This window comes from Engystomops pustulosus, chromosome 6, assembly GCF_040894005.1.
Source record: "Engystomops pustulosus chromosome 6, aEngPut4.maternal, whole genome shotgun sequence".
NCBI classification, from domain to species: Eukaryota; Metazoa; Chordata; class Amphibia; order Anura; family Leptodactylidae; genus Engystomops; species Engystomops pustulosus.
The window spans coordinates 50,545,865-50,573,701 of record NC_092416.1 but is presented as its reverse complement, the minus strand read 5'-3'; the positions used below and the strand labels follow the sequence as shown (position 1 = coordinate 50,573,701).

Below are 27,837 nucleotides of genomic sequence, written 5' to 3'. Positions count from 1 at the left end.
GGCCTTGCTAATGGGAGCCATATATTAGACAGCAAAATTACTGAGGTAACTGCCTGGCAATAATATTAAATAGTAGACAAAATTTAATAGTAATTTTTTTTCTGAAGATTTGGTAGTAATAGTTATTATTGTTTTGTCACATTATGCTGGTAATATTTGACTATGATTTGGTGCTGAGAATTTATCACTGGCAGAAAATATATTTTACTTGTGACATGGTAGTAATAGTGGTATTAGTGGTATTACTCTGTCACTATATGGTGGTATTTAACTAGTAATGTATGGGCATAGTATGATGGCTTAAAGGTGCATCTCCCCAAGTGTACATGGAATAGAAATATAGTAAGTCTCTACATGACTATAATTTAGAGACTTCTCATACCTAATTATCATCAACAAGGAAATAAGACTTTTCGATATGTACTTATTCCTAGCTTCCTTTTAACAACTATGAGTCACCTAGAAAAAGAAATTCTGACTGTACTTTGTTTAATCCCTTGTCTAATCTGTCATGACCGGGGTGCAGCGGCTACATCATTTATTGCTCAGCATTTGGCGTGAAGAAAGTAAAATGCAAATGAAATCTAGAAGAAGCATCAAAAACAACTTGATGGGGCTGGAGTTGTGTCAGGAACTGCCTCCTACAGCTGGAACTTGTACTGACTTCAAGAATATGAATTCCATGCTAAGATCAAGACGGAGAAGGGTGGGGGGAAAGAAAAGAGGAGGTTTTAGAGTTCACATTTGTTTCTGGGTCTGTGTGCAAGTCACAAAGAGAGGCTGTAACAAGCTGGGATAGGATAGGACTGAGGGGACAAAAAGGGCTGTAAGTTATTAGGGGGCAGCAAAACACCAAAACTGTTTTCTTAAGCAGATGTTGTATATCCACTGAGGAGAGTTGTTCCCATCAGAGCAGATAGAGCAGAGCATAGCTCAAGTCAAGGGCAGGTGATTCTGGACAACCACACGGCTACGCAGAAGACATGGGGGTCATCCACAAGCTGCTGCTGTGCCAGCTGATTATTCTTTACAGTAAGATGTTTCATAATTATTTGCATGCCTGTGATTATGTGATCTCATAAGCTTAGGCAACTTGTAATTTTACATCTTTTGCAAAACTTATCTGTGCTGGGAGTTGTAGAAGTATCGTGCTAGGTTTATAGTGCGCAAGCCTATGACTTGGTGAATCTTTTTCTATTACCTATAAAACAATTCCTTAGTATAATCTAATTGCCTGTATTGTTGATGGTAATAACATTGCATGGATGATTGCAGATGTCAGCTTTGAATTAATATGGGAAAGGAGGGGGCTGTCATAGACTTACTGAAGAGTTTACCCCCTGTCCCCATGCATACTTACACATGGCTCCGTAACTGTGACTACATGCATGTACAGTATTTGTATGCAACCACTTAGTTTTCTGGCAGCAGGTACACGCAGCTGTCCTTGCCACCATCACTAAACCACCAATGCCTTACTTTGTTATGTTGGTACTAATTGAAATCATTTTGGGGTATAAACCTACATTTTATGGGTATCTCCTCTACAGTGAGTGTATTCAATAATGACCTTACATTAGGGAATTACCAGTTAAGTAACCTTGCAGAATTTTCCAAAAGCATTGCCAATATGGGTCAACAAGAGCGAAGTGGAAAAAAATTTAAAGGGGATATGTACTGACCATATTTCCCGGGATTAAGTACTATGTAGGTAGAGAAGTATTTAGTCCAGAAGGATATACAGTATTCCCACTTGGCAATTGTGTATGCTGAGATGCTCAGTTTCTGGATCTGAAACCTCTAGCTATTAATATAATAGCAGCAATTGGCTGCCTGCTTGTTTTCTCTGTGGCTGCTGTGGAGAGACATGTCATTTTTGGTCCAGCTTGTATCATTTTCCTCTTGGTTCTATTATGTGTTTGCACAGACTTGAGCGTTTGGCAATCGTTGTTCCCTCCTTGCAATCAGCACAATGTTAAGAATACAAAATTCTGTCTTGAACCTCGTTTTACGAATATGAAGAAATATGTATGTTTTTAAGGAGCCAAATAACTCCTAAAGTAACAACAAAGATCTGCTATAGAATAGGGTTCTACAACTAGAAGCCTAACATCCAAGAATCATGGGTTTTTTAGTTCACAACCATAGTCTTGTGTTTATTCTATGGTGCATTTGGCTTTTTTTTTACTTTTTCAATTTACCAACCATTGAGGGACACTTAAAAATTATATAAACAAAGAATTCTGCACAACCAAAAATGAGGACAAGCAGCTCGTCTGGCTCTTGTTTATAGTCAAACGTAAATGATAGCTTGCTGTACACAGTTATAAACACCACAAGAGATCAGTATCCGCAAGGCACTTAAGATGGATAGCATCATATTTTATCCTGAAGTCATAGACCAGAAGTTAGGAGCAAATGGAAAAAATAGAACCACATCTAAAGGAAATACATTAACAATCTGAACCATGGGAATAACACAAACCCTGTGGTGTTGAAATTCTGTATATAGATTTCCATGCGTAAGTCAAGGCTTGGATAGACACAGGCAGGTTGTAGTAGAACAATGGACTCCGTAAAAAGTGTTGTCTTTTTACAGAGCAATTTGGCCTCTACAATGAGAGGTACAGTCCTTAAATAATAGCAACTAATAAAGTTATAGACCGGATTGATGGCTCTCTTTTGTGTTGCAACAATCTATTTGCACTGGTTAAGGAGACTCTAACCTTCACTTACTACCAATGCCACATGCAAAGACCACTCTTCCCCTGACATGCATCCAACTTTGCTGGGGCCTTCCAACATCATTCGGCTTGTCAAAAATGGTGAAGAAATATAACCATTAGTTACTATAAGACTTCTCTCTTGTGTTTCAACAATCTTCTATTCTTCCCGCCACTGAAGTACTTGTGGCCACCAGCCTCCCCTTAGACCTGCTCTTCCTCTCAACCCCAGGTCTCTTTTACAGACGCTAACAATGCAAAAGTAGACTCCAACATTTACTTATAGCCACATGCAAAGTCCACTCTTCCCCTAAAATGCTGGAGAAATGTCACCAGTTACCATAAGACTTCTCTCTTCTGGGCCCACATAAACTGTGTGGCATCTCTACTCTAATCTCATTATTGAAGGCTAGCTATCATGCTTCTTACCAGCAATCAGGGTATCTGGGGTTAGACTTCCTCAGAACCATTTTGCAATTGGCAAAGCCAAACATTACATAGTAACAAACATATAGAACGATAAATAGACAGATAGACAGATAAATAAATACACACATTTATACATTTCATGCGTTTTATGGTAATGTGCAGTGTTTAAGTTCATCTCTTTGATGATGGACTTGCTGTAGTCTGGGGAGAAGAAGACTTCTTTAGACATGATCCTTATCATCTAAACTCAATCTGTGGGATCTTAGACTGAGTTCTCACCTGCGTTTGTTAGTTTCTGTTAAGGCTTATTTTATAAATAGCTGTAAAAATAGTGCAGCGGCCTATGTCTTTTTTCACTGTTCATAATATAAATATAGAAGGCAACAGTAGACTTTTCACTCACTTTCGATTTTCTATTTACATCATGTTTTCCTAAAATGTAGAGTTAAGCTGGATTCACATGAAAGTATGCACGCCGGGCCGCAGCCGGGCCGGCGTGATGGAGAGTAGGAGGGGTGAACCCTCCCCTCTCAATAGAGATGCACGGTGTTCGGCCGTGCACACGGGTAAAGATAGGACATGTACCGAGCTGTATGGTGTCACAAGTGTGTGGTACCATAACTCTCCATACGGCCATTGCAGTCTATGGGGGATGTATGTGCGGCCATACATATTGTTTCGTGAATTCAGCCTAGGACTTACAAAAGTAGATGTGCATGGAAAAAGGGTTAAGTTTCCCAATGAAGTATTTAACCAAAGCTACTTAAGGTTCATGGATATCTTTAAAAGTTTATCTACTGTAAAAGCATAGGTTATGATACCAAAGGAACCATAATGTCATGTCATACAACGATGGCCTCTTCTTACTGACAATACTTTAGTTATAGGTGCAGTCCTTTCTGCCTCTTAAATGGCAAAGTATTTCCCCATCAGCAGAGGACAATATTTTCACGAACTATAATACACTAATATACTTTCAACAGTAGTGCGGCACTAACCACTAAAATATTTTATTTTCGATGGTAGGTAGAAAAAGCTCAAATAACTATGCACCTCTTCATGGGGTGTAACATAGTGTCAGGGTTCGGAGTCAGTGAACCCCCTGGACCACGGCGGACGATGACACAAGCCGACACCTGGGACCGTAATCTAAGTGGCACCCGGTCTTTACAAAAGCCTGCCGCAAAGCAGGATGGTCTTGCTGCGGCGTGGAGCCACCAGGTCATTTCAGGTCATGACTCCCACGGCGGCAGCCAAGGTTGAGGTACAAACTCACAATCCAGGCTCGAGGTCGGGGACAGGCAGATAGTTAGGACTGGCGGCAATGGTGCAGAATCAAAGTCAGGTCCAAAGTCACAACAGAAGATCAAAGCAGAACGGGAACAGGAACGGGAACAGGAATCACAGAGAAAGCTTTCTCTGTGGCACTTAGCTCAAAGATCTGGTGGGGGTTGATGGGAGCAGCTGGTCTCTATGGAAAATCCGGAAGTAGCCAGAGCCAATCAGCAATGTGCTGGCCCTTTAAATCTTCGAGAACCGGCACACAAGCCCCCGAGGGAGCGGGAACGTATGACAAACAGACGAGAAGGAAGCAGGCGCGTGGAGAGGTAAGTGAGGGCCGGGAGTCGCGCCGCCATGGAGAAGGGCACGGCTGTGCTTGCGATTCAAGACGTGGATCGCAGGGACACCTGTGACACAAATTTTCATACAAGAAAATTAGAACAGCACTCACCCAAAATAATCTTTAAAGGGGTTGTACAGCCATAGAAAGTAAAAAAAACAACTTCTCTGTATCATAATTACATGCTCTAACTTTAAAATACCAATACTTTTGCTGGAATTTGCTGTGGCTAATGTTTTTTATACGGCTATTACCTTTTATTCCTGATTGCCCTGGATGGAGTAAACAAGATGGTCGCTCATTCCAATTCAAGCCCCAGGATACTCAGCTCGCACGGAGCTGTCTGTGTGCCATCAGAGAATGCCGAGCGCAGCTATTGGCTGAGTGCCTGCGTGGCTGTGTGGGCACGCACACATCAGGATGTAGTGTACGAGCGACCACGCAACATACAGTTCTGTACACGCATGAGCGACTGAAACTGAAGCAAGTCTTCAAGTCGTTACCAGGGAGATATGTAAGTAAAAAGAAGTTTAGTCCTAGTAACTACTAACTTCATTATCTACAAAATGGCCAGAAAACACTAATAACATTCAATTAGTTAGTGTTCACATTTTAGCTTACATACAGCATCAATAACAATGTCTATGGCCGTACAAATCCTTTAAGCAAAGAGCTCAGAAAATGGCGAGCAGCACACCCTCCTTCCCTGTTTCACATACCTGTTACGAGTATATCCTCTCAGTAAACAAGAAGTTACATTGAAGATGTTTTTGGGTGAGAGCTGCTCTTCTTTTCTAAGACTAACCATATACTAACTCAGAGACAACCAAAATCTCTACTAACTACCATAACTCCAAAGATTTTACACTGTGTTTTTTTAAAGATGACCTATTTCTCACCTTGACTGAGCATTTACCTCTTCAGAACCCCATTGAGTTAGGGATGGTCACATGGAGACTAAACCCTTCCACTTAAACTTAAACTGCAACTGCAATCTTTAAGGATTCATTTATGGAGGTCACTGTGCTACAGAAATTCTTTTGTAACCTTGGCCAGATCTGTGCCTTGCCACAATTCTGTCTCTGAGCTCCTTGGGCAGTTCCTTAGACCTCATGATCCTTATGTGCACCGACATGCACAGCTGTGAGGTCTGATATAGACAGGTCTGAAATAGATAGTCTGATATTATGCCTTTCCTAATCAATGAAAGATTAGAACCATCTCAAGGAGGATCAGAAGGAAATGGATGGAATGCAAGTTCAATATGAGCGTCACAGCAAAGGGTCTGAAATGTGATATTTCAGTTTTTCTTGTTTAATTAATTACCAAAAATATCTACAATTCTGTTTTTTTTTCTGTCAAGATGGGGTGTAGAGTGTACATTAATGAGCAAAAAAAAAAATTACTTTTTTGATTTTACCAATTGGCTGCAATGAAACAAAGGGGTCTGAATACTTTCTGTACCCATTGTATAAATTCATGTAGAGACTAAACACTGTCTGTTTGACATGTGCACATTTTGGCTTATTTATATTCGGTTTTATCCATACTGGGTATGTTGTTGTTTATCACATGACAACTAGCGGGTATTAAAAGTTCCAAAAATGACATATTGGGGCACATTTACTTACCCGGTCCATTCGCGTTCCAGCGGCGGCTTCTTTGACGAACGTTCGGGTCTTCCGGCGATTCATGAAGGTCCTGCGCCCGATGTCCACCAGGTGGCGCTGCTGCGGCGAAGTCCGCCGAGGTGCCCCGGAGTTCATCGTCTTCATCGTGGTGCATGTGAGTATGGCCCGTGCGACCTATTTTTTTTTTTTAAATGCGGCGGTTTTTCCGAATCCGTCGGGTTACCGTTCGGCCACACCCCGATTTCCGTCGCGTGCATGCCAGCGCCGATGCGACACAAACAGATCGTGTGAGCCAAAATCCCAGGGCAATTCGGAAATATTCGCGTAACACGTCAGGAAAACGTGAATCGGGCCCTTAGTAAATGACCCCCATTGTCCACAAAACTTTTGATTTAACCCACATGCTTCACCACGTAGCAGAGCCTTTTTCCCAAGTCACTTGGGTCATTTGGAAAGTAATCTGAAGGAAACACATGCACGTAAGTCCTTGAATGCCTCACTTGTGTTGCATATATTTAAAACTGAAAATTATTAGATTTTATAATTGTAAGAAGAGACTTTCTGTGACAGTAAACCCCTTTACCATGTAAATCTCACTTGTCATTTATCAAACAATCCCACCATTCTTCCCCTTTCCTTGTAATCCAAAATTCTTGTCTTAGTTTTGTGAATGCAACAATGGTCTAAATATAATTGCAGGTACTTCCAACATATTCTTACATAGCAGGAAGATTATGTCTAGAGGCCCATGGGGCAGGTCTGTACCTGCAAACTGCTATACAAATGACTTTTTAGAAGAACTTGTACAGGTGGCTTTATGCTGATGCTACACATTTTCCTTTTATTTGTCTTGTTATTGTTTCTCACCTTACGTATAGTTGCTGAATTTTCAATGTTATACTTCCTTAAGGCAGAATACAACTTACTGAAATATTAGAACTTTTTTAAACAGAAGAATCTCTATATAAATATATAACGGGAATCAATCTTTAGCTGTGAGAAAGTTCTAATAAACCCAAAATATAGAGGTGTTCAGACTCGTTTACCTTGCCGGAATCCTTTTGTGGGGTACTGGTAGACCAGTTTAAGTCCTATGTATACCCAATGGGGGTTATTTATCATTGGTTTTCCTGGGCTTTTTTGATGTAAGAAAGTCTCAAAGAAGTCACATTGAGGTTTTGTTTAGGCTTTTCATTGCTAAAAAAGACTCCCAGGACTATATACACCTCTTGCCTAAACATAGAACTACTGCTAGTGCAACATCGGGCAACGCCATTCATGTGCTGAGACTTTTTCTTTTTTGCATTTTGAGACCTTTTTTGTGACTTTTTGCTAAAAAAAAAAAATCCCAGATGGAAAATAGACCCTAAGAATATTTATGAAAGGGCCAAAACCAGTTTCATGAATCTGCTTGGCTGCAGAGCTCCAAAAATAAACAAACAACTGGCCCAGGGAGCCTGTCTAATGATAAATGACCCCCCAATGTGGGTATTTATTAACCAATTGAACATTGGGGCACATTTCTTAAAGGAAACCTACCACTTGTAGTGGCAGGTTTCCGATGGAAATACCGGGCACCAGCTCAGGGTGAGCTGGTGCCGGAGCTTATTTTAGTTAGTGTTTTAAACCGCGGTATCGCGGTTTAAAACACTTTTTAAACTTTATAGCCGGCGCAGGCAAGTACGCGCTCGGCGCTTACCGTGCACGCGGCTACATAGGAAGTGAATGAGAGCCGCGCGCATGGTAAGCGCCGAGCGCGTACCTCCCTGCACCGGCTATAAAGTTTAAAAAGTGTTTTAAACCGCGATACCGCGGTTTAAAACACTAACTAAAATAAGCTCCGGCACCAGCTCACCCTGAGCTGGTGCCCGGTATTGCCATCGGAAACCTGCCACTTCAAGTGGTAGGTTTCCTTTAAGGGTCTTGTGCCAGTTTTCTCTTTGCACGTTCTTTCTAGTGCAAACTGCTTTCACAAGTATTTAAAAAGTGTCTGAGACACTTTTGTGTCACACGCGACCCTTTTGTGGCGCAGCTACACTACACATTATGTGACACAAATTAGGGGGCGTTCCGGTGCTCAGTCGGACTGTGCACCAGATTTATCATGCAAATCCAACATAATTATGTCGCAAGCCCTATGTAAAAGGTGCACCACAAAAAAGTTGGTTAACTCTGTCGGGCCAGTTCTAGGAGCGCCAGATTCTTGATTTCTGGTGCCCCTTGTTCATGAATCTGGCGCACCCTTCACTATACACGGGCAAAATGCATTTAGTGCAGTTTGCACCACTCTTAGTAAATGCCCCATTATGCTCCAGCACAAGATGTTATCCCCACCCTTGTGTAGAATTGGGCTATAACCAGTGCCATGAACTGGAGCAGGGTCTAGCCAATGGAGGGCACGTTTCATGTACTTCATTTAGTTCTATGTCATTGGCTTGGAGAGCATAGCACTTTATTTTTTGTTTTAGTAGTCACATAGAAAAATAGAGAGAATAAAAATAGAGTAACAAATAGCATTTATTAGCAGCCACTACTTGCATATTGATCCCTTTCTCATGATCCTTATTCTGGATAGCCATATCGAAAAAGAATCCCTTTAAATTCCAACGTATTAGAAGTTGATTTGGAATCCTAAAATTATTTTTTAAAAATTGCAAAACTATTTTAGGGGAATTAAATAAAAAATGTCTTTCATGGTTAATCTTGCACGCTCTGACATTTGAAAGTCAGGTGTCTGGATAAGAATCGCTGGGTGGAATTGTCCATTCCTATGATATCTTGTCATTCTAAATAGCATCATTTGTTCTACATGAAGAATAAGGGCAGAAACTGTCCTCACTTCCCCGTGGGCAGAGATTTGGCAAATTGTAAATGTTTTTTGACGCATGAATGACAGAGATAGCTGGAAGAGAGGAATTAGGATAATGGGATTCGGCATGGATGCATTTTACCAGACAGTATTGTGTTTTGCGGAGGAGAAAATAAGCAAAATAGCGTGAAAATACAGACAGTGCAGGTCATGGGTCTTCTCAAGTCCACACTTGTCTAGACAAGAATAACTGGCAGAACATATAAGAAGAGATGGAAATAGTGTGATTGACAGGGGCTTCATCAAACCTAACAAGAAAATATCAGTGTAGTGTAATGTAATAAGAGGCGGTTCATTTATCACTATAAGTAATATGCAATTAACAATTAGGCTATTCCTGAAGGCAGTGGGAGACAGGTGCAAAGTATCCCCATCTGGACTCCACTGAACAAATGCTCAGAGAGGTCACCAGTGATGCCACTGTCCATATTAGGAGAGGAAATGCCCTGAAAATTGACAGTAGTCAATGACTGGCTGCTGCCATTGTTTACTCCTCCCACTTTCCACCCAGGAGTGAGCAGGACAACGTATCTTATTGTATGTGCATACATTGGGGCTCATTTACTAAGGGTCATGTGCAAGTTCTTCTTCCGGTCACCCTATAAATAAATGTTTCCCATTGTGATACATTCTATCTCTTTGATATAAGGACACATCAAGAATCCTCCCAACTTATCCTAACAACAGTGGGCAAAATCGAGATGTGAATGCAGCCGTATTCAGATGTTGTATGAAGCCATGATAACATTGCTGTGAGAGCACCTATGGACACTGCCAAAGAGTATGTCAGGATTGGCCAACAACAGTCTGTAGTGTTTTATAGACTCGCAGCTGACAGATGTTGGGATAAGAGGGACTGGATGCATGGGATTTCAACATACCACATACTATGTTACTCCAGAGTAAATCAGCTACTGGCAGAGGATTTTTATATCTTATTTGCCTCTCCCCATTAAAAACACACTTGTCGTGAGTCACAAGGAATAGTTGTTGTTGACAATTATATACACATGGGCATCTATCTGCCCGGCTTATGTTAGGTGGCGTGGAATGGGAACATCTCCCCCATCCAAAATGTATTTATTGTTTTTTTTTTTTAAAGGCCAATTTTTAAACCCTACATTATAGAATGTTATGGAGATTCTATGTACCTTTCTTTCATAGTCATGTCTGCTTGTGATATATCGGTCTGTGGGTTATGCAAACCTTTTCAGGCAAACACAGCTGGATGCTTTGAGAAATGGAAACTAAACAAGATAACAAAAAAAAAAAGTTGTCCTTTCTGCTATAGTTAAAAAAAACTTTGTTGATGTAGGGGGGTGGCAGGATTTTTGTAACCTTTATTGCGAAACCAGGAGGCGTTAGGAAAAACAGATTTTATTAGTAGCAGTTTTGGAGCATCTGTATCTAATTTGGAATATTTACACACAATATAGGCTACCGGAGGAATGAATACATAATACTTAACGAGATATTTTTCTTCCATTAAACCTGGATCTATGACTCATTAATTGCTCTATTACTGTAACTGGTTGACCTGAGCTGTGTATGTGCCTGCAATACTGTATTTATAGAAACCATATGTAGTGGTCTGTGGCTCAGAGATCATGGTGGGTTTTTGCTGTTTTGCAATAATTCAAGACCAACAATCTACATACACTGAAATAAGGAATAAGAACAGATGAAGAAAGTGTTGCCAATGGCATTATATGACATTTCAACTACTATGTTGACATAGAATGGAGAAATTAACATTTAAAAAGGTACATGTACTCTCAGGGCCGGCGCCAGCACTGGGTAAGTTACAGGGCACAGAGCTGCGGGGGGGCCCACTGAGGCTCTGCCGGCCAAGGGCCTACTGAAACCTCGAGCCGACCCTGTGTTCTTGTTTAGACAAATCAAACATTAAAAGTTCATTAACTATTCAACCAAGAGAAATTATGAAACTGTGGAGTTTGTGAATTCAACTGAATATACAGGGTTAGCACAGTTCAGAGAACTGGTGCAGCATGAGAAAAGACTTCTATTCTCTTATAAAGGGTGGTTGTCTATCGCCAACCGCAATATCTTCTCAACAGAATGACAGGACAGAAACAAATCTGTTGCCAGGACTAAGGATTGAGGTTCTTGGACCCACCAGATATAATTATTGAGCCCACCGGAGGATCCATTGGCACTCTGATTGTCCAGAGGGTGTCCCTGTATATAGAATATACTCAGGTATATTTGCAGGCTTGTAGCCTTCTCTCATGTGAGTTGTTCACTGGACTTTTCTAGTCATTTTGCCATATTAGAACACAAAGCAACAAACAGGCTACGTGGATTAAAATTTCCCCAAATACAGTTTTATTGTGCCTGACTTATGTGACACGTTGTTGCTCGTAAAGAAGAGTTATATAACACTCTGGCTCTTGTAGGTTTAATTCTACAGCTACAAGGCCAAATCCAATGAACACATGTACAAATAATATTCACTCTGTTGAAAAGATATTGCATTTCCTTAAAGGGGGCGTCCAGCAATTGTGCCTGTGGTAGAAGCATTCAGTGACAACTGAACACAACAGCTTGGTGTTCCCAGATCTTTATTCGAGCAGAGCAAGCACTTTGCAGTAAAATGGTAATGAACCATAATTATAGTATAGCTAAGGGCCAGCATCGTCTTCCCTTATACATGTCCTCTGCCTTCCACAGAATTACAACCACAAACACACATTGCAGGAGCTTAGTTTAACATTTAGGTTTGCTGCAGATGTCTTTTTATCCATAAGACCATGGCAGATATATAGGTTACGGCAAGTACATGGGCTTTATAAAATGTGTGCCTTCTATATATGAGGGATTTGGGGCTCATCCTTCATACAGTTATGTAATCGGTCTATATATTATAATATAGTATATAGTAGTATATAATATAGTATAATTTGTAGGTCCACATGTTCCCTACAACATATAGCACTATCCTTTACACAATGAATGATATCTCTACTACAAATAATTAGCTAACAGGTGCACTAGCTCTAAGGCCACACCCATATTGCACAGGAGCTCATTTCCATATAAAATCAAAACTTGTGAGTGTATGTTGGTGGAGTTCCCTTAATAGGTGCCCAATGTAGATATACATGTTATCAATAAGTCCTGAGTAGCGTCAGGCTGGGGCCACTCATCTTTCCATAATAAATAGATAGTAAAATTGAGTTGCCTTCTGCTTGATCTCTGGGGTCCACCATTGTGCTGAGCCCACCTGGTATTCTGCTGGACCAGTTAAACCCTGAGCACCCTAGTCCTCTGGCCCAAAAGTGGGCCCTAAAAGTAAATGACCTAACACTCTTTTTTGTTGCCTTTCAGGTCCAGTTGCTTATTCATACTCAGGTAAGAACCTTCCAATACTGACTTATCTACTGTCTAAACAAAAATCCAAACATAGATATTTAGTTACAGTTTGGGGATTAATCCACAAAGTCTGGAACCTGAAAATGATCAGTATAAACATGTTTCTATCCTATATTACAGAGACTTAGATTGGAAAACGTCAATCGATATATAACTCGGTACGCAGATATTAAAAGTAGTTTCTGAAGCACAGAATAATGTGTAATATAAGTATTTCTTACAGTTGTTGTTAGCAGATCTGTGCCAGGTACCCATCCCTGCAGTGAATATATGGAATTTCAAGACAGTGTGATAATGTATTCAGTACATAGATCCATCCAAAATCTAAGTCCAAAATTCCATGCAATGAAAAGTAATTTCACTGGAAGATTTTTCTCTTTTTATTTTACATTTTAACATTGAATTTCATACCAATACAAGATGAAAGTTTACTTCTATATCAGAGATACTATGGGGACATTTATGATATGATTATAGTCAATAGAACCTAAAGACATACAACACTTCCATTATTTTAGAATTTAGCATTTTATAACAGAATATAATGAATGAAATTATAGTCTATCCTAATAGTTTCAATTCTTGTTTTCCTAAAACTCCTCAGTTCAATAATAGAATTATCTGTATCTTCTGCCACCGATAGGGGGACCTTAACTAAACAGTTAGTTTTAGTAATGTAAACCACCCAACATTATGCTAGGAGTATCAACCGTAGGCATAAAACACTCTAATCTGTTATTGGGGTACTGACTGGCAACAGCCTATGTGAAATGTGCTTTGGTTCACTTAACTATACCTTCAGGGCAACGGTGGAGAACAGGAAAATTCCTCTTAGTGATGGAAAGTTATTCTGTACTGTTTTCTTCCTATAATTGGAGCGATACACCATTGTATCAGACACCAATATGATTATTAGTGATGTACATAAAAATTTTATTCTGTTACACTCTTTATGAAAGGTATATGGCAGTATCATCTTGGAACCATTTGGCAAGATTATGTGGGCTAGATAATATTTATGAATAAAACAATTCTGATCTTCAGCAATTGCATGGAATTGAAAGAGACTCTGCCATTGAAATTAACCTACCACAAATAAATACTTAATTAAAAACTATGATTAAAAAGCATTGCCCTTATCCCTAAATGGGTCCTTTCCATGGCTGCAATGTTACAAAAAAAATCAGTTTGTAAATTTATATGCAACTCACCTGATGTCCATTGACACTAAATGAGTCCAATGAGGTCTTGCATATTCAGTGGTTACTACCCTCCTTGTTCCCTGATTGAGGGGTCACACTGCTAGGATATGCTACTGCACAGAACATTAAGAGGGAGCTTTGTTACACTTGAAGTCATGTGGCCAGGGCGATGTTGACGTCTACCCCTGAATGTATCTGATCACATGAAATCACAGCAAGCCACCATGGACTTCTACACCCCCCATCCTCCATGGAGGCTGGTTTTATCTCATGGGATCTGATACGTACATGGGTTAGACGTTGCAGATGTAAAAGGAACTTAGATGACATCACCTTGGTGACATAACATGAAGTGCTGAATACTTAGAAAAGACATGGGACATGGGGAGGAGTAGATGGGAGGGGTTGTCCAAGCAGGACACGTCCCCCTCTGATGCCAGGGAATATAACATAAAGTTGACTTATGGGGATGTAAGGGAAACAATTTTTAGCTAAAAGAAGGGTGTCAGTTAGTTAATAGGGCTCTATAGGAACCTGTATTTTTGAAAATGTGGTGACAGGTTCCTTTTAAGGGGACATATGGGACCTGCCAACTTTTGCATGCTTACCAATCCCCTCTTCCCATACTTACTATTCATATAAGCAGGTTTAATATAGCTTGGGATGCAGTCATCGTATTGCTGAAATATCCATCTGTTTCACCTTTATTGCACATATCCCTGCAATGTTTGTATTGGAAATACCATAGGATTTTCTATATTGAGATTTTCTATTCCAAATCCTCTGTTTATAACTTCAGGGGTAAATTTTGCTGAAGAAAGCAAAAGTATGCATGCTGGCAAATTCTGTATTTTTATAGATTGACATGTCCCAAGAACAATTTTCTATAGATGTTAACCTCTTAAGTGAAAGTCAAGATATGGACTTAAATAAGGATCTAGCTTTAGGTAATAATTTGAACAATTGGTTATTATGTTGGAAATAGGGTATCTATCACATCAAGCAGAATCCTTTGGCCTCCAAGTCAATCCATTGACTGTAAAGCAGCAACCAAACAATATAAACTGTATGTGTGACCACTCAGGGTGTACCTGTTAAGGGGAGCCTATCATGGACCCCTTTTTTGTGGCTCCCCCTTGTCCCCATAGAAAATATTGGAATAGTGTACACACTGCCAAAGAGTTTTTATAGTAAAACTGGCTTTTTCCAAAAAAAAGATAAGTTAGATCAAAATTTACCTTTCTGTATGCAAAGCTGTGTCCCTAGTCCCCTGGGGGTGGCGAGTGAGGAGCGGGGTAGAAATGTATGACATCCTGAGGGGGAAAGCAACATGGGAAGGAGATATTGGGGACACAGGGTTTTTTTTGACATTTGAAAGCCATGCGGTTTCCCAATGGTGGTGGCGGGGACCACACGTCACTGGCCACTCCCATGGGACTAGGAACACAGCTCTGCATACCTAAAGGTTAACTTTCATCTAACTTATCTTGTTTTCGGAAAAAAAGACAGTTCTACTATAAAAACTCTTTGGCAATGTGTACACTGTTCTCTATAGGGACATGGGGAACCAGAAAAAGGGCTCCTGATGACAGGTTGCCTTTAAGGATGAGAAGATAGAAATTGCACCCAGGTCCTGTACCTATAGATGCTATTTTACAGATTTTGCAATGTGGAACAGGAGCGCACATTACACCAGATATAAATTCTTGCCAAAATTAACCATCAATTTCTTTCTCCAAAGTGCCTGCCAGCTTTCAGAATCCAGAAAGTGTGGTTGTATCGGTATCAAACATCAGTGCACCATCTGGATCCCAGGCTCATTTAGTGTGTCAGAGTTATCGTATGGTGTGGACACAGGACAGCCTTGGAGACAGGCAGAGAGTTGTCCACTGGGATCTATATAGTAGTCAAGGAGTGTACCGAGGAGAGCGTCTTTTGGATATGTTTTCTGCTGGGGAACAACGCATCTACAATGGATACAACCAAAACCGAATCATGGTGTCAAGGTCTGCTTTCCAAGATGGGAATTTTTCTCTGGTGATAAAAGGTATATCCTTGTCCATTTCTGAAAAAGATAAAACATTGTGGACAACAACAAATCTGTATTATAAAGAAATTACAAGTACTATGTGTCCTGGATTACCCATTTTCATGTTTGATAGGATTAGGAAGATGATGATGCTGGTTATCTGGCCGACATAGTGCACCTTTTGTGGGACCATAGGTTGACATAAAGGTTTACATCATGCATCCCAGCTCCCCTTGACCTGCAGTAAGATTGCCGTGATTCATGGGCAATAAGCGTTCAGATCTGAAACATGTCAATAAATTAGTGTTATTTATAGAATCTGGGGACCCAGGATTGGTTGGACTTAGGAACTTGTTGCCCCTACATTCTAAAATTCAAGTCTTATTGTTAGGAAGTATCAAGCAACCTAGTAACAATTTATTGTTTTTTTGGTTCCATAAAGGAGTAACCACGAGTGATCAAGGATTGTATTCATGTAACCTACATCATCACTATTGTCACCTTGATGAAACGGTCAGGGTGCAACTGAACACCACGAAGTCAGGTAAGAAGGAAGGAGGGTTCTTATGCATTTAGAAGTGAATATACACAAAAACTGACCACACAAATGAATATACAGTTACGCTGAGCACACAGATACCAAATTCTGAGGGATTGGCTAATAACCCATTGTGTGTAGAGGCCTTCTGACAGATTATTTATTTGCTTCTTCACATAGAAATAGAAATAGACCACATTTGATAATATAGGTTTTAAGGACATTTAGAATTTCAGTAGTTTGATATTGGACTCTTCTAGCAGGCATTTTATAAGTGCTCCTCATCTTCAGCTATCTAAGGAATCAGCATTGAATAATGACTGGAAGAATATAGGAGTCCAGTCTCTCTGCACAAACTGGATCTATCAAGATAATGTAATGTCTAAGACTGAACTAGCTGTATACATCATTGTTTTAAGGATATAGTTTTAAATTTCAAATGTGTTTTATCTCAGAACGTAGGGTAAAGATGTACTGGGATGGGGAAAAGGCCGTTGTAATTGCTTTAGTTGGAACGGATGTTGTACTGCCCTGTGAGAACTGGAACCATATATGGACTGACCGTCATCGAGAAGAAGACCAGCAAGTGGTACACTGGGATCGTCAAGCCCCAGGAATCCCTCATGATAGAGCTGACCGCTTGATCGACATGTATGCTTCAGGAGAGAGGAGGTCATATGGTCCCCTTTTTATCAGACGGAAAATGAATGTGACTGATATGGCCTTCGCCCATGGAGATTTCTCACTTCTCATATCAGACTTGACAAAAGGAGATGAAGGAACATACTCGTGTCATCTACACCATCACTACTGTGGTCTTCATGAACGCAGGATTTTTCATTTAACGGTTTATGATCCACCAAGGTTACCTCCAAAGGAACCTCCAAAGGAAGAAGAACCTAAGAAAACAAATATGGGTTCAGCACCTTCTGTAGGTAATGTAACATACATTGTATATATAGCAAAAATCTACTCTTATACAGAATCTTACTCTTAAATCATGACTGTGAATTCCTGGTCATCGGTGATTGTTAACTAAGCCCACTGATTTTGTGTAAACCAGCCAAACCCAATAAAGCAAAATCTACATGAAGGTTTCTGAACAACCATGTCCAATATAGGAAAACATTTTTAAAAAGCCAAAGTAAAATAGTAAAAAATATGAGAGGTGAAGCTGCGGGCAGGGATGCTGGAACAAATATGGCCACATTAAAGCTATGCAACTTTAACTTGGTCTGAGATAGCAAACTTTGGGTAAAATAATAGATAGGACTCTGTCTAGATAATACCCAAGGACACTATAGATTCTTTGCTCCTTTGCTCTGGTGTTTACAATCAAAGTGGGTCTGAGGCCCAGGGTGCAATGTACTGAGGCCTCTAAATATAAGGCCTATTGCTTATTCCTTCTATGAATGCAATAAACAATGGTTAAAATTTATATTGGGCTTATAGGAGAATACTGTGAGAGAAAATATATCATACTTTTTCTTATTGATTTCTATGGTCTTATTCTCATATTTGTAGATTCCACTGTCATCCGGGAAAATAAAGTAATCAATGTAATAATTCCGGAAAACAGACTTCACTTCTTCCAACAACTCGGATACATCCTGGCAACCCTTCTGCTGTTCCTTCTCCTGCTCACAGCTGTGATCCTCATCACCCGCAGACATCGCAAGAAAGGTAAGTGTGAGTCACAAGAAGTGACACGTAGCTCATAAGACAGGCAGCCTCAAGGGGCCAAGTGTCTGCAGGTGTTATTATCAATGGTGCAACGTCAGGGGAAGATGTATGTAGAAGTATAATATCTCTACTGGAAATTCATCAATAGTGTAGAAAGGTACATACATTTAGGAGCAAACTGTGCCAAATGAATAATTCAGTTTAATACATAACTTAAATACATATTTTTAATTAAAATTTGATAGGGGGCAAATAAAAAAAACTAGCCTCCTAAGGATATCATTGTTTCAGTCCCCTTTTGTGTCCAGTCTTGGTTGGACTGGAAGTGATGACATCAAGACCATCATTTAGGTGTGATAGAGATTTTATCTAGGGCTCAGTTGTAAAGGTGACTTTCAAATTAACCCTTTCATGGCTGCCCGGTACCAGGACGAGAGAACAAACCCAAGACACATCAGTCTCCTAGTGTATGTAGAATCTCTCCTTTATTCCCACACAAGCGCATATATAAAACACAAAATCATCAGGAAAAAGGGGCGTGACAAGGTGATAGAATACTGCAATGCCATTGGCCATAATGAATTTTACCAGGACATTCTCCGAAAAGGTTAATAAATTCCCAGGCCTTGTTCACAGACTAATTGCCCTTGTGTTAGCTCTGTTAAGTCATAATATGGTCTTCACGCAGAGAAACTTCAGACAGATAAGAGCTAAAATGAAAACACAGTAACTTCTAAACATTTTCACACTGGATGAAGTTTGAATAGTGACATTAGCTGTACACAGGTCAAAAGCACCCCCGGCTAAAACTAAAATGTCCGCCTGATCTCCAAAATGGCTTCTGTTTGGCTCATCAAAATGGCCGCTGTAGAGGAATATATCATTAACAAGGTGACTGCTCACCCCATCGGAATCAGGAGCTCTGTGTATATCGATGACATAAGACAAATGAAACCATTGATCGGCTTCGTTTAGCGAAACATTTAAAAATGTACATTTTTTAAAAGATATTTTCTCTTTTTTTCTCTAGGTTATGCTTATAACTTTAATAAATCTCAAAGGTATGTACACAGTTTATCTAATTAATCAACAAACAATTTTCAGATTTTTATATTGTAAAGATTTTAATTGTGGAGATTTTAGAAAAAGGTTTCTCATTTTGTCTGCACTTATGTATTGGTTTTGTCAGTCAAGCCCTAAGGCTGAGCTACAACAACAAACACAACTTGATATCGTGATCAATAAGCATATTGTGGTGTCATGGAGAGATGACTAATTTTATTTCTAGTCTCATCTTCTATGAAGCATTTTGTCATTATGTCCCATGAAGTTATGCCGATTTTTTCCAATTTATTTTTGTAGGAAAGATGTGAACATGAAGGAAATCTGTCTGAGACCCCCTGACCTTATTGAATATAAAATGGAAGATGTTCAAATCGGTAAATAAAAATAATTTTAAAAAATTCCAGTTTTAATAATTTAAAAGCCTATCTTAGAGGGATTGGCGACTTTACCTCATGTTTTGTGTAGTGTGTGTGTAATTGTGGGGGCAGGATATTAGGAAATGTACCAATATACATCTATTTATAGTTTTGTACCACTTACTGGGGGACATGTATCATAGTTTTGTCTCTCTGTGGTGAATTTTTGAGACCTTATGTATGATCATGTCTTTTTACTTGTGATACATGTTAAGTTTTTACTTTCCTAGCAGGTGCACATTATGGCTTCTTTTTGAGACTTTTTGTTGCAAAGGTCTCAAATCCACATGGACACAAGCCACGTGAGGGGGTTATATACAGGAGTGGACACAAGCCACGTGAGGGGGTTATATACAGGAGTGGACACAAACCATGTGAGGGGGGTTATATGCAGGAGTTATATGCAGGACACTACTGTTAATTTGGGATTTGAGGCTGTGTCCTGCATTTTTAAGCAGTCACAGGGTGCAGTCACACGTTGCATTTTGATTGCGTTTTGAAACCTATTACAATAGCTGAGGAGAGGTGATTTGCCTAATTACATTACTGTTAACATTTGCATTTACAAAAGGCATTGTAAACGCAATGTGAACACAGAGATCACATGACCCGCCATCTGCGGCCATTATATAGTTAGGAATGTCTGGCTGATGAGGTCAAAGATAGGAGGCTTCACTGTACAGGCGGTCCCCTACTTAAGAACACTCGACTTACAAACGGACCTCTGGTAATTGGTAATTTATTGTACTTTAGTCCTAGGCTACAGTGATCAGCTGTAACAGTTATCACAGGTGTCTGTAATGAAGCTTTAGTGTTAATCCTGATTCTTAACCCAGCATTTTTAAAATCCAATTGTCACAGAGACCAAAAAAAGTTCTGGCTGGGATTACAATGATAAAATATACAGTTGCGACTTATATACAAATTCAACTTAAGAACAAACCTACAGACCCTATCTTGTATGTAACCCGGGGACCGCCTGTACATATCAAGAAAGCAGACCAGAACTATAAATAGATGTATATTGGTAAATGACCTAATATCCTGCCCCCAGGCTTACACACACATTACAAGAAACATGAGGTAAAGTGGCCAACCCCTTTAAGCTAAGAAAAGAACTGTGATGTGTTATGTCATACAATACATAACACATTACTTTTAGCAGAACACATGACAACAAGGACAAATCCTCTTATCCCCAACCTGCTATGTGTCTAAAAGTTCAAGCCTTTCTTTTACGATCAAAGCCAGTTTATTCGATCTGGGCAATTGAATATCTGTTATGTTAGTCAATGTTAGTTTTCCGATATCTTTATATGGACTCTGCATAAGAGCCTTCATTTGAAAAATGGTAATATTTTATTTTTTAGATGAGAGGGAACCCACAACAAGTATCATAATGCTATTTCTGGTTAAAAGCACCTGGGGTCTTTGTCCCATCACCCATTAACTACACATATACTGCTCAGTCATGCTAGGCCATGTTCTTCTAAATGAATGGGCAGGAGTAAGTAGTAAAGAGGCCGCACTATTGGAGCTTGTATATGTTTTTAAGAAGTGTTTGCGCCAGTTTTGTGTCATGGCTGATAAGACAAAAAAATGTGCACCCAAGGGCCATGTTAGTGTTTAGTGGGAGTTTGGGACACATTTAGTACAGCACCTTTAATGTTAAAGGTGCACCATTTCAGAACAGTACAGGGTGCACCAGTTAAATGAAGACCCTCCGGCCAGTTTTCACTCAGCACATCCGTGAGCCAATTTCCACTACTTTTGATAAATCGGGCCAGTGGGTGTCCCACAGGATACTTTTCTGTCCAACATGGAATTTAAAAAAAAAAAGAAATTCTGGAAAATCCACTGAAGATGTTGAAGAATGAGGTAGTAAAGTCTGCTGGATCTGCAAATAGTTAGATAAAGATATTTTTATCGCTCTAAGTATGTTTGAAGAAGTTTTTATGGTTCCAAATATATTTATAAAGTATTTATTTTTTGCTTTCCAGATTACAAAAATAACATACTGAAGGAGCGGGCTTCTATGGATAGGACTTTTGCGCCAAAGAACATTGACTTAGACCTTGGTAAGTGAGGTCATACTGCTATTTTCTCCTACCACTAATTGGAGGCTTCGGTAGGGACTGGTTCTTATAGAAGGGAAAATGCAACTACAGCAAGGCAGCAACTGACCAGCAGACCCTCTAAAGTAAATACAATTTACACAGCAATTGGAAGCAGTAGTTACAGGAGACATTTACAAACATCATTGGTGAACCAATTAGACAAAGAGAAGGAATCTGGCAAGGGATCAGTTAAAAGTACAACACTAAGGCTCCGAAATGTGGATCCAAGATAAAAGCTGAGTTCTGGGGTAATTTCAAAGCAAGCCTGGTCTTCGTAAATGACAACACAATGCAACAAAAACAAGAGTTTGGTATCTTACCGCAGCTGTGAACAAGATTTTAGGGTTTAGGATATGTTAAAAAAGGCTACACCTTTGTTAAAGGGGCTGTATGAAATCCTGCAAAAAATTTGGCTTCTTAAAACAGCATCTCTTCTGTCCATACACAGCAGCATTGACATTGACATAATTTGTGGCAAAATGGCTTATTAAGGCAGAGGCCCTGAAATAATAGCAAATGCTAGCTTATTGCTAGCTTTTGCAATTATTTGCCCCGATCCGCCACCTTCACACCAGTGGGGCATGAAGGGGCGTGAAGGGGGGGAACGGCCGGCCGAGCAGAGGGCCGTTACTGTCCCCGCCCCTGCGCAGCCGGCTGCCTCGATACATCAAGAGGCAGCAGCGGCGGGGCTATCATACGCTGGCGCACGAACGCCAGCGTATGATAAATATGCCCCATAGCCTCCGTCTGCCAGTACAGGCAGTCCCCGGGTTACGTACAAGATAGGATCCGGAGGTTTGTTCTTAATTTGAATTTATATGTAAGTCGAAACTGTATATTTTATAATTGTAGATCCAGACAAAAAAAAATTTGTCCGCAGTGACAATTGGAGTTTAAACATTTTTTGTTGTAATGGGACAAAGGATTATCAATAAAGCTTCATTACAGAAACCTTACAGCTGATTATTGCAGCCTGGGACTATAGTAAAGCATCTACACAGCTTCACCAGAGGTCAGAGGGGTCTGTCTGTAACTATGGGTTGTCTGTAAGTCGGGTGTCCTTAAGTAGGGGACTGCCTGTATATATCTATGGATCCGCTAAGCGTATAGATCAGGAGTTTTCATGGCATATGTGCTGTGCGTATCACAAAAACGAGATTTGAATGTAGCTTAATGGGTGTTTGTAAGCAGAGTGTATTACACACAAATATTAGGGTAATGTAATGCAAAGGTAGAGCTAAAAAAACTTGATGATTTTGCCATTTTTCTGCTGTTGTGGAAATCCTCTGGAATTTGTACATAGCCTAAATGTGCTGAATTGCAATGCCAAATACTACAATGCACTGGAGTGGGGCTGCTTTATAAGATATACACCAGACCTTTGTGCTAATCCCATATAACTACATTAAACAGAATTTGGTCAAAAGAATAAGCTTTCCATTGTAATATATAATTAGCAATTTTATGGATGCATCAATATAGTCAGGTCCTTGCTTGTAGATCTAAGGCTGTGCCTTAAATTGGCCTTACATTTAAAATTGTGTTGCCAATTCCCCTGACCTTCCCATAAAAGCCCACATACAGTAAAATCTTACATTTCAGAAGAACAAAGGAATCCAAACATTTTGCACATTGCACAATATTTGCTGATGGGAAACCCAATGAATAGCCATAAAATCGTGGGACTAATGTCTATCATCGAAATCAATTGGGCTATATAGCACCTAGAACAATGTGCTTGGTGTCATTTTAAAGACAAGATATGATTGTTGCTCTGTTTTCTATAAAACTAGGGATACAGGTAGTTAAAGTTATGATTGGGAATTGGATCTTTGTCTCCAGCTCACAGACTCAAATACTGAGGGGGTGTAAGTGCCTGTGTAAATGGATTGCCTCTGTGATGCAATAAAAGGCAGGTCCTCAAAAGCAAGAGATAATCTTTGTAGTCGTTCTCCAATCTGGTAAAGAGATCAGTAGATCATAGAGATGCCGCTCTATTAACTGAAAACTGGATTTCCTAATATATTGTATGAGAATGGGTTTCATGATACAGTTAGAGCCAGAAGTGGGGGCAGTGCCCTGCATTCACCTGCCTGGCTCCTTGGGGAGCAGTATACAGTATATTACCTATACTCATAGTAGTAATATAATGTTGTATTGTATCAGCATCAGAAACAGTTGTTACAGTTACTGTATTTGAAGGATTCTCTGCAGTAACAGCACTAGACACACATGTTATATTTCTGAAGCTGAGACTGTGGTTTTGCAGAATAATTATATATGTACCTATTTTTTTTCCTATAGAACTCCGCAAAGAATATTGTAAATAGGCCATCCTCCGTGCTCCTGGCTGGCCCGGGAGCTGTACCTTTACTTGGGAAGGCTTCATCTTGTGTCTTCATTCAAGCTGTTTGTAACTTTTGCCTGTATCTCCTTTGTGCGCTACTGTATACTCAGATCACTGTTCTAAGTGGCGACAGCATTTCCTTAAAGTCATTGACAAAAGACGTTTATGATGGAATGTACACATTGTCCTGCGCCATTTTTCTATCTGTGGTAACTTCCAAAAGACGGATTTCAAGCAAATGACTAAATATTCAGATAGCATATTACCGTAATGATAGAGTAGTAATGGCTTGCTGCAATAGCTTCTTGTAGAGTAAGTAGCAGGTACTGCCTTTTGTACAATATTCTGACTTATATGTTGGGATTTCATTAAATCAAAATTTGTGGGAATTGGAAGTTTTCTGTATGACAGTGTTCTCTTTGGGTTTAATGTATTGAAATTCCCATTTAATGGTTTTCATTCACAATGCATGAAATTCTCCATAGTATACGATGGTTTACAGGTTGATTTTTTCAGTTTTGTCTTCTATCCACTACCATTTTGGAGATGAAGAAATAATACTGTAGAAATAATAGTAGGTAAGATTGATGGACCACGGGATAAAGTTTGTAAAATACAATGGGTAAAGTAGGAGAAAAGTAAAAATATGGGGCCATAGACATGATTTCCATATATATATTGTTAATCTGATTATATGTGATTAAGGTGAGCACATATGAAGCTCCTATTAAAATGGACTGAATCCATATGTGAATGATTTGGTTAAAGGGTTATTCCGGGAATATGAACACCTGACACAAAAACCCATGATGATATAAATAAATGAATACAACAAAACTCAATGCCATTACTCACAAAATGGAGTTTAAATAGTTTGATTTTATGATTTAATAAATGTATGGCCTCTCTAAAGTATGCTGAGTTATCACCAAGATGGCCGCCACTGGAAACTACAAGACCCATGATCCTTTAGTTCTCAGTAACTCCTCCTCCCTCTTATGCTCTGCTCCCTGTGATGATGTAACAGACTCTCCTGCTCTGCTACCATAGTAATGATGTGTAACTGCCATCACTGCACATTACTTCACTGAGATGACGTCTCAACACAGCACTGGCCATACTGGATGCACTGCAACCAACTGACTACAGCCAAACATAGTGATGATCACATGACCTGCCCAGGCAAGTGCAGGGCATGTGATGCGGACATGTGACCAGCGGCCATCTTCTGTCCTGTGTCTACTCCATGCGGAGGAAATTAAAGGACTGATTAAAGGGCCAGTAGCATTTTTATTCTTCATTACATTGTATGTCCACAACATTTTCTGCTAAGGGGAGCAAAATTTTAAATAACAACTAATTACACATTAGCTTCTATTTTGAGTACCCATTTGTATATAAATTATGCTGATTCCCGGAATACCCCTTTAAGTATTTAAGTTTGTGGTAAGTAGCTGTCTATTCTATATAACACTTGGAAACCATTAGCCTGCATTTTGATTGATTCTATAGTTAAATGCACATGGTAGAGATTGTCCAAATTGAAATCTGTGACCACAACATCTTTAATATACCCTAAATCTGAATGTGCTACATACAAATTTGCTCAGGGATTTCAGTGGTCACGTAAACTTTCTTTTATAAATCTTATACTATTATTAATACTTATTATGCAGTAGATATTCTACACACAGATCTGCTTATAATCCTGATCGTGTGCATTTACTCGCCGCTCTAGCGGAAATTCACATGGATTAAACATAATCATACATAGCATATTAGCCAAATAATGGCATTCTATCTTATATATGGTTTCATTTGGGCTATGAACTATATAATCATCATGTCCATAGGGTCAATTGATCTGGAGTAACCCAGTAGAGATGAATTTATTCAATTTTTTTTACTGTCCCCTTTCCAAATAAACCAGTTTTTCTCCCCCCCCCCCCCCCCACTATTGCACTACAAGTAAATGTGCATTCACAATTGAACAATAAGGCAAATCTGTGTGGTTTCTTCTGTTAGGACCAACAATGTGCCATTACCCAGTGTGTGAATAAACATAAAGGGGCAGATTTATCAAGAAGCTCTCGATGTTTATCCCACCCCATGGATAGATCTAGAGACTCTGGCCTCTTTATATATCCAGCAAGGTGAGCATAATACTGTGCACCTTACTAAACAGTTCTACTACAGGACCTGCCTGGCGGACAATTACGACAAAAGCCTGTGCCCCGCAACGGCCCACTCCGCAACCTGGTGCCCTCCCATGTGTCTTAGGGTGGGAAATAATCACAATTCCCACCTCTGTGCCAGGAATTGCGACTATGTCATAACTTGTATGTTGATATTCAGACATACATGCCGTGATAAAGTGTAAACCACCATATAGTGTTCATTCCAAAGTTCAAAGACCAAATAGCTCAGTTGCATCTCATCTGTGACGCACCCTTCCACAGTTGAAGCTGCGTCTCTTTGTTTGATCCCCAGGGTCACACTTCCCTAAGGCTAGTACCATTAGGGAAACACATTTTAGATAAGTCTGTAAGGCCCCTTTCACAGACACGTATACGGTGGCCATATGCTAGCCGTACAAATGACCATAAAAGTGCATTGTGCAAGGGCACGGTATGGTGATCACAGCATGCTCTATCTTTTGCCGTATGTGCGGCCCATCTCCCAATGGAGAGGCGATGGTCGAGCACTCACAGACATATGCCGGATCCCAGCCTTAGTGATGCAAATCTCTAAGCAGTGGCTAACTTTTTTGATTTCCTTTAATAATTTGTAGTACTCTCAAGATTATGGACATCCAATCTAATGTTTCTATATGATCTTAAATTCCTCACCTCAGCCCACGGTCAGGACATCCTTCTGTTATCTGATGTCTATTACAGCAGGAATGCAAAAAAATGAAGCCTTAAAGTTGTGTTTCCATGTGTTCCCTGATTCGTTTTAGAAGTTCTGCATCCCATCGTTTCAACATGCTGAAAAATCAAATGTATGTATGTGTTCTTTTTCTCTAACCAGCACAGCTCTGGTTAACAATATATATTATAAGTATTTTTATGTGCCGCTGGTTTGGTGACATGTTTGTAGCAATGCAATTTATTTCTGCCACTTCGGGATTTTACATTGTTTCAGACCTTTTTGAATACACATTAATAAATATAACAGTCATTAACAAAAATCAACCAAATAAGATTTTATTGTAAAAGTTATGAACAATTACATATGTGACCTTATAATACAGACTGTAGTACGGACATGTGCTTGTTCAGAAAATAAACTTTGATAAATGCTTTTAATTCTTTAACTTTATGATGCGCTATCGAACAAATGTCTGATGGTATTTTGTCATATTCACCACCCATTATTGTTTGCGATTTTGACACCTTGAATAAAACAACAACTACACATCTTTTTCTCAAAAGGGTTGGGCCAAGTTTTAACGGTAAACCCTATCCACAGTATTGGGCATAACTTGCTAATTAGTGGGGCTCTAACTTACGATATATCACCATCTAAATGAAGTAAATGGTTTAGCATCCAATCTATATGGATGCCAAGTACTATGGTCTAGAGTCTCCAGCAGACCCTTACAGAATGAATGGAGCAACAAAATGCATGTTCAACCTGCCATAACCAAGATATTTGGCATCTTTACCTGCAACGTGGCTACTCCATCTATCTTTATAGGGAAACAGACCTGGTGAATCCTTGTGTCATATTAGGTCACTTTATCAAAATATAGAAGAGCACCCATGTGCATCC

The 27,837-nt window shown here is 39.6% G+C and overlaps 1 protein-coding gene across 1 annotated transcript; it reads left to right on the top strand.

Moving 5' to 3' along the window:
• Positions 1 to 694: 694 nt before the first annotated feature.
• On the top strand, positions 695 to 27,371 carry MXRA8 (matrix remodeling associated 8). Its single transcript, XM_072156042.1, has 10 exons — positions 695 to 1,032; positions 12,622 to 12,645; positions 15,610 to 15,915; positions 16,340 to 16,441; positions 16,891 to 17,370; positions 17,960 to 18,118; positions 19,149 to 19,179; positions 19,481 to 19,557; positions 21,600 to 21,677; positions 24,021 to 27,371. The coding sequence occupies exons 1-10, from the start codon at positions 984 to 986 to the stop codon at positions 24,044 to 24,046; spliced, it is 1,332 nt and encodes a 443-aa protein (XP_072012143.1). The 5' UTR covers positions 695 to 983; the 3' UTR covers positions 24,047 to 27,371.
• Positions 27,372 to 27,837: the final 466 nt, after the last annotated feature.

Bases quoted from the DNA above. Each gene is read 5' to 3' on its own strand.
- MXRA8 (XM_072156042.1), top strand. From the start codon at position 984: ATGGGGGTCATCCACAAGCTGCTGCTGTGCCAGCTGATTATTCTTTAC. The intron at 1,033-12,621 runs GTAAGATGTTTC...GTTGCCTTTCAG, and splicing joins CCAGCTGATTATTCTTTACA to GTCCAGTTGCTTATTCATAC. The intron at 16,442-16,890 runs GTAAGAAGGAAG...GTTTTATCTCAG, and splicing joins ACTGAACACCACGAAGTCAG to AACGTAGGGTAAAGATGTAC.